The 12,764-nt window shown below is 38.7% G+C and overlaps 1 protein-coding gene across 2 annotated transcripts in view; it reads right to left on the bottom strand.

Annotated features, from left to right (window-relative positions):
• Nucleotides 1–12,764, bottom strand: part of LOC150091231 (adenylate cyclase type 1-like) — an 845,725-nt gene that overhangs the window by 376,515 nt on the left and 456,446 nt on the right. For both annotated transcript variants that reach the window (XM_090374793.1, XM_090374796.1), the window contains exon 5: nucleotides 7,249–7,376. In XM_090374793.1, coding sequence (XP_090230919.1) covers nucleotides 7,249–7,376 — 128 coding nt within the window. The remainder of the gene's footprint in view (nucleotides 1–7,248; nucleotides 7,377–12,764) is intronic.

Below are 12,764 nucleotides of genomic sequence, written 5' to 3'. Positions count from 1 at the left end.
ATGAAAGTCCCCTGCGTAGAATACGATCCCACACAGCGGTATCGGTTTGCATAACTCCAGCTAAGCCTTTCCTCCCCGCCCCATGAGGAACATGCAAAATTCTTGAAGTGAAAAGGGAAGAAGAAATGTTGCGTCGATTTTGGCCTTCCGATACCTTCAGCAAGTTAACAGATGCCCTTGAGGACAAAATATCGTGTGTGAAATTTAGATATAACTTGTGTTTAGTGTAACGACGAGTTTCTTCATTAACTGTTTCTATATGTTTTAAACATTCTTTTAAAATTACCGTTATATTAATAGACGTTTTTCACAACAACGGGCAAATGTTTGCATCAAATTTGATTATTTTTAACAAAAAAGTGTCTGTTTATTTGTGTTAGGAACGAATTTCGATTTCAGTGTTAGTATTAATGCTGGAAAAATAAAGCAAGGAAGAGTGCTTATGTAGCACCAGCCATTAAAAAAAAAAAAAAAAAAAAAATCTATAAATATAACTCAATATCACTTTCACACTCACTTCATTCACCTATTTTTTTATACAATCGCTCTTTAAGTTCTCACATCCGCAAGTCTTGATCGAAACTTATTTTAAAAAACAGTTACTTCTTGACTAAAGGCAAATTTTCGCATATCTCTTCGACAGTTTGCTTTTTCCTGTTATATACGTCTACTAAGAATGAGTAAAAATGTCATCAGGCTCACACAATCAATTTAAAAAGTATCTTAATCAGTGGCGTAGTTACCATGTAGACAGGCAAAGCAATTGCCTCCGGGCCCTTTAGGGGCCGGGCGTCTTTGGCTATCTTCTCTTTTTGCAATTTTCATTAATTAAGTAAGGGCCCGAACATGTTCTTTGCCTCCGGACCCGAAAAAGGGCAGCTACGCTACTGATCTTAATACCTTAATTACCTCAAGCAGGACACATGTAGAATCCTCGTTCTCGAACAATATAAGTTGCAGCACCGTAGTTCAAACAAGTTAAATTCTTAAATTCCTTCTTAGAATTTTTGGAAACATGGCATGACCTACACCTCAAGTAAAGACGTAGGAGGCTTTCATATAAGACTCACTTTGTTCTGTGACTACATACATGATGCACCCAAACATCTCATCAAACATACACAGGATTATCCACTGTGATTGAGATAGAACGCAGTTTGCAATAATCCAATGAAAAAGCAGTCCAGTTTGCAAGAATGAACAGAGGATTTAATTAAAACCGTTAAGGAACGTCCTAGAAGTGTCAACATTGCATGTATAGATATGAATTTAATTTTACTCTTTTTAGTATGTTTTATACAACTTTACGAAGCATATTTTCATCATTGGCGCCAATACACTTCGGACTCATGTCATCCACAGAAACGAAATGTTTGCATGCAAGGTAATGTTCCAAAACCTATATTACTCACCCACACTAATAAATGCTATACTGTTGTAACAATGAACTGCGCCGACTGGGCTAGCCGGGTGGGTCAAGTCCCTGCCTGGCAACAAAAAAAATGGTCGCGGGTTCGAATCCCGCCTCGGGCTTGGATCGGAGTAGTGCAAAAAAAACTTGGGGAGGTGAATTATGCCACAGAAGCCGATGCGCCAACAACTAACAAAAAAAAAAAATAAAAATTAAAATAAAATAAATAAATAAATTAACTGCCTTGTGCCACCTGCCTAATAATATCTCTCTCTCCACATCCCACGAAATCATATGTTCTGCTGACATAGTTACTTCGATAAAGATTAAAAAAATTTCTTGTTTATACCGGAGTTTACAATAAATTAGCGGGGGTTCGCGAAAGTGTTCTAGGGGGGTTCGCACTAAAAATTCTGTAATGGCGTCTGCTTAGATTTACATAGATATATTATTGTAAAACACAAAATAAAACTAATAATAAGCAATGAAGTAAGTTAAAATTAAATAAAAAGTAAAGAACTGCCAAAGAAAGAAACTACATCTCCCAAAACTCCTTATAATTAGTTTACTATCTTACAGTATATCGTGTTAAATAAATATGTTTTCCATACGAAAATTGTTTTGATTCTCAAGGACCATTTATATACAGATACTTTTTTTTTTGAACCTATAGTACTGTACTTAGTAGCGTGCATGGGTTGAAAAGTTGAAAGGAGATACTTGTTGACGTTAGACTTGAACTTCTGTTGATTGTAATTTTCAGGAAATACATAAGGAGGGTTGTTCCAGAAAACGGAAATTGAATGAATAAATGAGGAAGAAGAAAAGTTGGTTCTGTGAGTTTGAACTTGGACAGTAAAAGGATGTTGACTGGTCGCGGCACGTCTTCGGACTGCTTTGAAAGAGAGAGCGGGTATTATAGAAGCCAATTCAGAAGAACAGTGCTCATGGAAATATCTATAGAAAAGTCTATGAGCCAGAGAGCGGAGAGACTATGTTAGAGATGAGACATTAAATAACCTAACTGCCCTCTTTTGAATGGAATCTAGAAGTCTGAGAGAGGTTTTGGGGGCACCGCCCCAGATGTGGGAACAATAGGCCGGATTTGCGATTACTACAGAGTCAACAACTGTTTGGAAGAAAAGTAAACGCCGAGAGCGAAAGAGAAAACCAAGTTTTTTAGATGCAGAGGAAGCAATATTTGTAATGTGGTTTATGTAAAGAGAGATTAGAAGTCAGGGTAATCCAAGAAGGATTACCCTGACTTCTAGTCAGGGTAATCTTCGATGACACTCTGGTTTCTTGCCTAGAAACCAGAGTGTCATCGAAGATAAACATAGGAGCAGAAGATTCATTTTTGCGAGATATAAGACAGGACTGAGTTTTAGAAGGATTGAAATTAGGTTATCTTTGCCCACTGAAGAATTACCTGGGGATCGGCAGTTAAGGAATGGTAGTGAATATTCGAGAAGTTGAAGCTGTTTGAGCAGAGCAAGGTTTCTCAAACTGGAAGGTCGAATGCAATGTGCTATCGGCTGCAAAACTATGGATAGGATTTCCGGTCAATAGAAGAATCTATGTCTATGGATAGGATTTTCGGTCAACAGAAGAATCAATATACAAGAGGATAAGAGTGGGAGAAAGAACTGCATCTTGAGGAACACCAGCATTAGTGGAGAAGTTAGAAGACAGAGAACCGTTTACCAAAAACCAGTGAGCGGTCAGAGAGAAAACTGGATATCCAATTACTAAAAACAGCTGTCAAACCATAGGACGGAAACTTATTTTGAAGACCTTTATGCCAAACACGATCAAAAGCCTTTGAACTGTCAAGAGCAATGGCTTGAGTTTCCCCACACTTTTCCATTGAATTTGTTCATAGATTTATTCATTGATTAATTGATTCTCCATTACTTTGGAAAGAGTAGAAGTAATCGCAAGAGATGATAATTGGATGGAAGGGATTTGTCACCCTTTTTAGGAACTGGCTGGATATGAGCAAATTTCCAAGCAGAAGGAAAAACACCTTTGGAATAAGAAAGTGAAAAAAGACGACACAAAACAGGGGTAAGTTCAGAGGCACAGGTTTTGAAAACAAGTGGAGAAATACCATCAGGACCTGCAGCTTTCTTAGCATCAGATTCTTCAAAATCCTTCTGACATCCTTTTGATAGAAGACCACAGGAGGCATTGATGGAGTGTACTGGGAATGGTTTGAGCTGATTTACCAAGGTCACCAATACATGAGTTGTAAGAAAAATAGGATGCTAGCAGGTCAGCTTTATCTTGGGCTGATGTGGCAACAGAACCATCTGGTTTTGACAGAAGTGGAAACAGAGATGGGCAAAAATTGCGGTCAATAGCTTTGGCAAGAGACCAGAATGCTCGCGGCTGCCATTTGGACAAGAAGCAAGTTCTCTACTCTTAGCCTGTTCGAAATCTAGTTTGGACTGATTAATAACTGCTTTACAAAGTATAAGTAATACTTAATTATATGTCGCTTATAAAAACGTAGTACTATAAATATTTAATAATAAAATTTCAGAAATATTACACGATTTCAGAGAATATAGGCTTAGTGAATCGCTTTAAAAGTATTACGTTGAAAGTGTTCGCGATAAAAAAAAAATATTATGTTGAAAGGGGTTCACCAGTCAAAAAAGGTTAGAAAACGCTGCAATAAATCAATCAATACAAATGTTAATCGTATTTAGCGGTCATGGGCTTGAACCCCGGTTCATTCAAAGAATGTGCTACTGCACCTGGCCACTCGGCTATGTTAGGCCTAAATAACTCCAAACCCGCCAATTTTCACAATTTTGTCCAATGATTTTCAGTTTTCACATACCTTTATATGGTTTTCTGGAAAATTTTCTTTCCTTGAAGGTTGTAATTCGTCAGGTTTGTGTTATTTTATTTATTTTTTTTTTTTTCAAATACCTGTTGTATGTGTTATTTTATTTACTGATGTGAATTCAAAAATCGTGTAGCAGTCCTTTTTGAACATCACAAATATACAGGGTGTCTCAAAAATACTCGGCATAACTTCAGGAATGGGTTCCTCATATGTAGACAATAAAAATATTTTATATCAACATAGTTCCGGAAATGCTTGGTTCCCGAGTTATTAACCGGAATGCCTTATCTCCCGCAGGTGATTTCCTTCATCACAAGGTACTGACAGAATCTGGTGGTCGTTTGTTCCACGAAAAGTTCCCAGAACGAAGATGTCCAGACAGGAAAAGTTTGAAGGTATCCATCGCCGCCTTTGTGAACATCTCGTGTTGCCGACAGAGGACAACCAAGATCTACGACTCCTGAAGTAGAGGAGATTTTGGATGTTGTGCATGCCACTCCTGGAATCAGCACACGCAGAATAGCAATGCAACTGGCTGTTCAACGTTCGACTATTTGGAAAGTGTTGGAGAACACCAACTGTACCCTTAACATCTGCAATGGTTACAGGCCTTTACAGGATATTAGGAGGCTTCTAGGGTCCTCATACAACTCACACTCATGCATAATACGCTGCCATGTTTCCTGTTCTCCACAGATACAGCCAGAGTCTTCTGTGATGCCCAGTGCGTTCAGTTTGGCTTTGAATGGTCCATGGACCGTGAGTAGGAAGGTGTTGTTTAATCCCGGGTATAGCCACGCTGGGGCCTTTGGGTATAGTTTGGTGACGTACGGGATTAATTTGCGTGTTATCCTCCCTTGCTGGTTTCGCTCCACCTGTTTTGCCATATCTGTGTCAAGTGATCTACTATTCTTTGTTTTTCTCTCTTCCGATTGTTCGTAATGTCGATGGTAAAGTCTTTTATCATGGTCGGCGTTCCCTTGGACAGATGATGCATAAGCCGGCGGCAGGTCACTTCCAGGTCCAAAGGTAGGACCCCTGCTAGGACCTGCAGTGCACTTTTGCTCACTGTACGACACGCCCTTGTTATTGTGAGCAGAATGTTTCGTTGAATTGTCTCCATTAATCTTCTATTCACTGCAGTGCAGGCTTTCACATACCATACGGGAGACCCGTAAGTGATAATCGGGATAATTATTGCTTTATAGTACAGGGATAGGGTTTTCCTGTTTAGTCCCCAATCCCTGCGTTTAACTCTGGCCATCAATGCCGCATATTTTCTGAGTTTATCTTTTAGGTACATAAGGTGTGGTTTGAAGGATAAATTTCGATCAAGGATGATTCCAAGTTATTTAAACTGATTTGACAGCTTTACTATTTTCCCCACTATCTTGATTTGCGGTGGTCTTCTCAAGTTTAAATTGTCCTTGAGTAGTAGTGTCTGTCTTCTCGGATAAAATTTGAGAGTATGGAACATGGCCCAGTCCTGTAGGATTCGAACGGCTTGGTTTGCATGTGCCTCCAAAGCTTAAACAGGCCAGTCCGTAGGGGCTGGCCTGTTTAAGGTTTGGAAGGGTGTCACTACCTGTACCCATCTTTCTGTGAGGAAAGCTTTGATGCTGTTGTATAAATTCATTGGTACTTTCGTTACCCTGAGCTGGCCAGGACGTTTGGCCACCAAAGGGTGTCGAACCAAACGAAACGAGGAAGTACTTCTTAATGCATTGAGCTGCTTTTGTGACCAAGCCCTGGATGGCTTCAATTGTCAATGATCCTGGTGTGAATCCATACTGCTTGTATGTGTTTAGATTTGCTTTGTGGTAATACTATTGTAATTTCTTGTGCAGTAGTCTCTCATGTAGTTTGCTTAGCGTTGAGAGCAGAGTTATTGGCCGATAAGAATTCGGTAATCCCTGGGGTTTGGTTGGGTTCTTGGGCATCAGCTTTAGATTGGCTGTTCTTCGTCTAGATGGAAACTGGCTTGTCCTTAGGAAGCAGTTGAATAGTCGAAGTAGAAGTTCTGGGATGGTTTCTGTGGCTTTTTTGATCCTCTCTGGTTCTATCAGATTCGGGCCGGGACATTTTTTTGTTCCTTGTTCTTGCCGCATCATACTATTAATTATTATCATTAATATTGACTATATTAATAATATTAACTAGGGGACCTCACCCCCTGCTCGCTGCGCTCGCTTCTTTTGATAAAATAAAATACTTACAGAAGCTTTCGACTCTGTATGTGTGTGTCTCTTCCTCAGCTATGAATACATAAATACGTTACTATATCTGTATAATATCGGTGTAGATACCCATATACGACTTTTAAAGAAAAACTACGATCGTGGTGTGGAAAGCATCATTTCATTCTCTCATATTGTGCTCATCCTTCGCAACGAGTTACCTTGTATCGCACTTCCTCTATTAAATAACGATTCACTAATAGAGAAGACTATTGTCACTTATTCTCGGTGGGCATCATCACCCAGACGGCACCGTTTCAAAGCTAGTTGGCTTTTCATCGGTGGGTGGCTTTCACACTACGATCGTAGTTTTTCTTTAAGAGTTGTCTATGGTGTATCTACACCGATATTATATAGATATAGAATCTCAAAATATTATGCTTTGTTGCATTTAGTTTTATTTAAATAAATATGTTACATATGGAAATCAAGAATGGTACCGCGTGGTCATGTTATATAAACATAGCGCGTGGCCACGCTTAAACAGAAGTTCGTTTTACCACAGTAAAACAAGCTTCTGTTACGTATCACGACGTAACCCGCATCTCTCTTCTCTCATTGGCTGAATAAATATCACTAAGAGGAAAATTATTTTAATATATAGAAAAGATTAGCATTAACGTGCAAATAAATATCAATAGTGTTTTTCAGTGAAGAGTGTTGCCAAGCATTTTTCATTCCTCTTACAAAGAAACAACAATAAATAAAAAGAAAAATGAAAAAGATTTGATAAACTGACTTACGCAATGGCATCAATCATGTCCAGCCCCATTTCGATTGTACAATGAGCATGATCAGAACGCGGATCTGGAAGGCCACTGACGCAGTAGTAGCAGTCACCCAGAATTTTGATTCTAAGGCAATGATTATCCTGGAAAGATGAAAAACAAGTTAGTTAATGTATAGGCAGTGCATTACATTTCAGGTACACTGAAAAACAAAAATAATTCATGATTTATAAAATATAAACAAAATAAAATAAACTATCAAAAAGCAACTACTTTTATGAGCGAACTGAGATCATTTCATTTCTGAGCATCTTTCATATTGTTGATTCATTTCACCAATTAGCGCATGGCAACAAATAACCGGTGACGTCCAACACTTCTGCTACAATATACGGTATGGACAGCCCATATTATGTGTATAAAAAAATAAATAATATTTTATGGATTTCTATTACTCCGCTTTTAATGAAATTTGGGATGGCTCGACAAATCGTTCTAAAAGAGCCAAATTTTTTGAAAGTTCATCCAGCAGAAGTCGAGTTATTACATGAGGACGGACGGACAATGGCGCTTTACACAAATATGCTAACATGCCTAAACAAAACACAACACTTTCTTTCTCTCTCTCTCTCTTTCTCTAAATTATAGCAATCCTGTTCAAATGATAAAGAGGCAGTACGTTTCTCGTAAGTCAGTAAGAAGAATCAGCTATGAATACATAGCTTTACGTATTCATAGAGAGGTGGAGCATAGATTTGTAAGAGTTCTAATGATGCTCGGAGAGTATCCCACACAATGCGGATACATGTTGTACTGAACTGTGACACACAGTGCTAAGTGCGAATTTTTTTTAAAAATAAAAACCGACGGAGATGAGACCACAAGGAGTCAGTTTGCTTGCTTGAGCGACGAAAAATTATTTTCCGGGGGGGGGAAAAAACTTCATGCAGCCTTGTTGTTGTTGTTGTTAATAGGGTTTAATGGCACAAGGGTTGTAGAGGCTATACTGCGCCTATTCATTATCTATTGATAGGTCCTGTATACAGCTCTCGTCTGAGACCAATTGACCCCAAGTTCTGAGGTCGCCTATAAAAATCTTCTCGTAGTGATGGAAATCGACTCCAGACTCTTTCCACACTCAGTGGAAGCAAAGTGGCGTCCTAAACGCTGTGCTAGTCGCTGAGTACGATTTGTCTGCAGCAAAAGGACAGCCATCTCTTCAAATATGTATACAGTATATAAATAAACAAGGCCTTGAGATCGACCTATCACAATAAAAACACACACACACACACACACACACACACACACACATATAACTTATTTTTTAACTACTTCAATATTAACATATTGAAGTAGTTAAAAAATAAAAAGTGGTACGAAAATTAAGAAAATAAATATAAATCTATCATTCTGCTACAATTTTCAGTCTTACCTTTTCTTCTCCTTCCCCGTTTATTAATTATTATGTTTAATTTATTATTTTTCGCTCATCAGTTTTGCCATGCTATTGGCATTAATTTTGATTTAATATCAGTTATATATATATAAAATATTATTAGTAAAAAATACAGTAAGTAGAAGTTTATGCATAGAAGTAAACTAATGAAAATACGGTGTACCCTGGGAGCGATATACGATGTGAACGAAGGGGGGAAAGAAAGAAACCGGAAAAATAATTGTAAAAATCTTTTTCATGATTTTTGGTGGATGACCTCTGATGATGACACAAAAAATTATGAAAGACTCTGCAATGCTATCTCCATCTTGGTCGTTACTTCATAAATTCATTTGGCTTATTTTTCTATCGTTACAATTATTTTTCCGGTTTCTTTCTTCCCCCCTTCGTTCACATCGTATATCGCTCCCAGGGTACACCGTATTTTCATTAGTTTACTTCTATGCATAAACTTCTACTTACTGTATTTTATACTAATAATATTTTATATATACATTATGGCTGTAGGGTACTTTTGCGAAAGCCGTGACCCTGATCCATAATTCTTGTTATTGTAATTCGGTCTTATCTAATCTATATCCTAATTTTCTTTCCCCCCCACAGTATATAACTTCTCCATTGCATTATTCATTATGATTATATATATATATATATATATATATATATATGAATAATGGCTTTAAAAGTTAGAATGAAATGAAATGAGAAGATAAATAAATATAAAGCTATCATTAGAGGCAGCAAAATGCACATCCTCCACATGTAAATAAACACAGTAATTAATCGATAATTACTATAAAAAATAAAATTAAAATGTACGCCAGTAGCATAGCAAAACTGTAAAAATTACAGTTTTGCTATGCTACTGGCGTACGTTTAAATCAACAGGGAGGGGAAAAGTAAAGGTAATAAGACTGAATCTGTAGCCTAAAGTCTCCAAATATTCAGAAGTTCAATTAAAACCAATTATATAATAATTTAGCGGCACCCCCCTTGTAAGGTACCTGTTCCGAGAGACGTGAAATATCACCAAAACGGGACTAAAACGAACTACTAAAATAAAACAAAGTAACAAAATAATGACTGACCATTATGCCCCACATCGACAGAGGACCACGAGGCCAATAATGGTCATGGAATCGCTGCATTTCAATCGCTAGACAAATCGTCGCAAAAGCGGACCGATCGAAGGACCGAACCACCGCTTCATACCCCGATCGATCCACAAATGCAGAGGATTTGCATAGCGGTGGTCCTTATGCAGCGAGAAATCCCCTCCTTGTTGATTTAATTTTTATGTTAATTTTTCGCTCTACAGTTTTGCTATTCTACTGGCGTACGTTTTAATTTTCCGGTAAGTTGGAAGATGAATAAAGATGTTGCAGTAATTGAAGGTAGAAGCACGGGTTTTACATACCTTTAAGAAAAGCTTGAAGTAGGAGATTGCCGAAATGGATGACTGCGGAGCAGAAAAAGGTAGCATGGGACAGTTACAGAGCAATGAAAAGTACTGAAGCCTACAATAGGAACAAGTTGATCTGTAACAGCAATAAGGCTCTAAGAGGGTTTATTGAAATGAATGAAGGTGGAATTCTCACTGTTATAAAGAATCCCAAAACTAGGGGTAATAAATAAAAATTACAAGGGTTGATGTTTAGACTGGATTGTAGGAAGTTTTCTTTTAGCCAACGAGTTGTTGATTGTTGGAACAAGTTGCTCTTGCAGGTAGTTGAGGTTTACCGTTTGAATAAATTCAAAGGTTAACTGGTCAGCTTGCATTTAGCAGCATTAAATTATAGTTGACCTGTGTGAGCAGGGAAGCATATAATTTGCATTTTCTTATCTACTTGATGCTTTTTTTATTATGAAAAACACAGGGTAAATAGATAAAAATTCAATTCATACAAGTAAATAAGATTTCTGGCGTTGGCTTTCTCCGGAAAAATTATATTTTTATTTTGACTAAAAAATGCTTCACGATGGACCATTTCCCGTCCCCTACACCGCAGTATAAGGCATTATTTCCGGACTTGAAACAATTCAGTACATTACTACGCCGTGAAACGTTTTTGAATTTGCTAGATCACTGTTTTCTAACCTATGGGTTGCGAAAGAACTTCAGGTGGGCCCAAACAATTTTAAGACTGGCTAAGGTAATTTTAATATTTTTTAATGATTAAAATATAATGGTGTCATATCGATGCTAGTGTAATCTCTTCTGCATTTTAATTTTTCATCGCTAGATTTTGGGCTAAGAATGACTACTCAGGTAGCTTTTGAGTGTCCGTTTTTCTTTCAATTTCAAAATTTCGGGTGGTTGTTGCTATACTGTAATGACTTGAATACCATTCCAATGTGTAAAAAAATTCTTAGCTAGCGCTTCAGTGCCAATGATTCATCAAGTTTCACGCGGTTCATACACTTGTCTTGTGTTGGTCTCAAACCATAAAATATAATAGTTTCTGATCTAGGGGTTAAAATAGAAAATTTTACGAAACAGAACGCTCATTAATAAAATATCTGAATTTAATTGTGAAAAATGCACATGTCACTGCTGATGCTTGTAAAGAATCAGCGTTCCGGTGAGCTCCAATCCAGTATGTGTATGTTCCCTGTTTATGGCGGCTCACCAGGCATGTGCCTATCTCCACCTAATGTCTCTGTGAAGGAACAATTTCTGAACAATGGGCCTGACATATGGACATTTAGATATGACAACTGCCCAAGACGGAGCTGCTTTCTAGAAATTACTAAAACGCTGGCCTGACACAGTGGCACCGTAAGTGAAAATCTGCACTTGACAGACAACTAGCAAGCATTGAGCTCAGCTGGAAACCTAGCTAACCAAAATTACCCTCGATGAGACCCGATCCTGGGAATGACATATGCACTGAATGGACTGCCAGCCCTAGCGCTAGCACCTGCCTGGACATTTCTACCCATGATATAACAAATAGCAGAAATGCTACTGCAGAGCCATACTGGCGATCTGAGTCAGCTCCCTTGCTTGGCTCACTGTCTCTTCTCTCCCCGGCGGAAAGGGGGATTACGGTCCCCCCGTCTCCCCCCCTGCTCGCCACCTCTCTCCTTCCCTCTGGTGGGGCATGGGCATGCCCCACTGACATCTGATTGGAGTCGCCTTCACTATCGACCCCATACTTCTGTCTTTCTCCCCCCAGCCTTCAGTCTCCCCACCTTCTCTATCTGCAAGCTAGCGTACGCCCACACGTCAAAATCTAACTTTATCCAAATTACTCTCGCCCACCTTTTCGGCCTTTCATACTTCAAGCGCTCTCCCTTCGCAATCGAACGAATTATTTATTATTATTATTTTTTTTAAGGTCCACGCCACTGAAATCTCAGGAAACTAGGTGGCAGGATCTGCCAGAATAAACTAACTACTGGGTACCTTGTCTGCCTCCACGGGGTGAAGTGTGGGCAACGTCGGGTCTCAGCAGAGGTCTGGCGGCTAAATGGCCAGAAGAACAACGGTACACGACATTACACACCCCAAGATCAATACACTTTTAAATCTCTGGCCTTTACAGTGTACTGTATCACCTGACAATGTAAACTACGCGGAGATGGGGGAAACCCCTGGTGCCGCTTGATCTTAAATACACTTACACTACAATACTGTAGTATGTGTTATCCATATCAGGCCATTTTGCCACCAGGGAGCAGCTGTATCCTGGACAGCCAATTCCCGGCGCCCGCTCGACGGCATGTGGAGCCGGCCTGTTCCAATAGTCTGTGCTGTAGCACAAAATCCCGCATCCACCGGCGAGTGTGCCATACCAGTGGATGCCAGCAAATTCCGTACTTAGAGTGCCCAATTCTGAGAACCAGCAAAAAAAAAAAAAATTATATATAGATATATATATAAATAAAATAATAAATTAATTAGAAAATATATCTATTTAATCCATTAGGATTAAATAGATATATTTTCCAAATCTAATCCATTAGGAATCCTGAGTTTTTCGTGAATGCTTGAGAAACGATATGCTAGAACTTCACGCCCTTCTATGTAGCAGAGTGGTGCGATCGCTCGCTGCCCTTCTGTATACGT

The sequence above is a fragment of the Mastigoproctus giganteus genome, chromosome 1, assembly GCF_048544385.1.
Source record: "Mastigoproctus giganteus isolate SK-2022 chromosome 1, ASM4854438v1, whole genome shotgun sequence".
Classification (NCBI taxonomy): domain Eukaryota; kingdom Metazoa; phylum Arthropoda; class Arachnida; order Uropygi; family Thelyphonidae; genus Mastigoproctus; species Mastigoproctus giganteus.
Note: the sequence above shows the minus strand (reverse complement) of the source record. Positions and strands in the feature narration are given on the sequence as shown.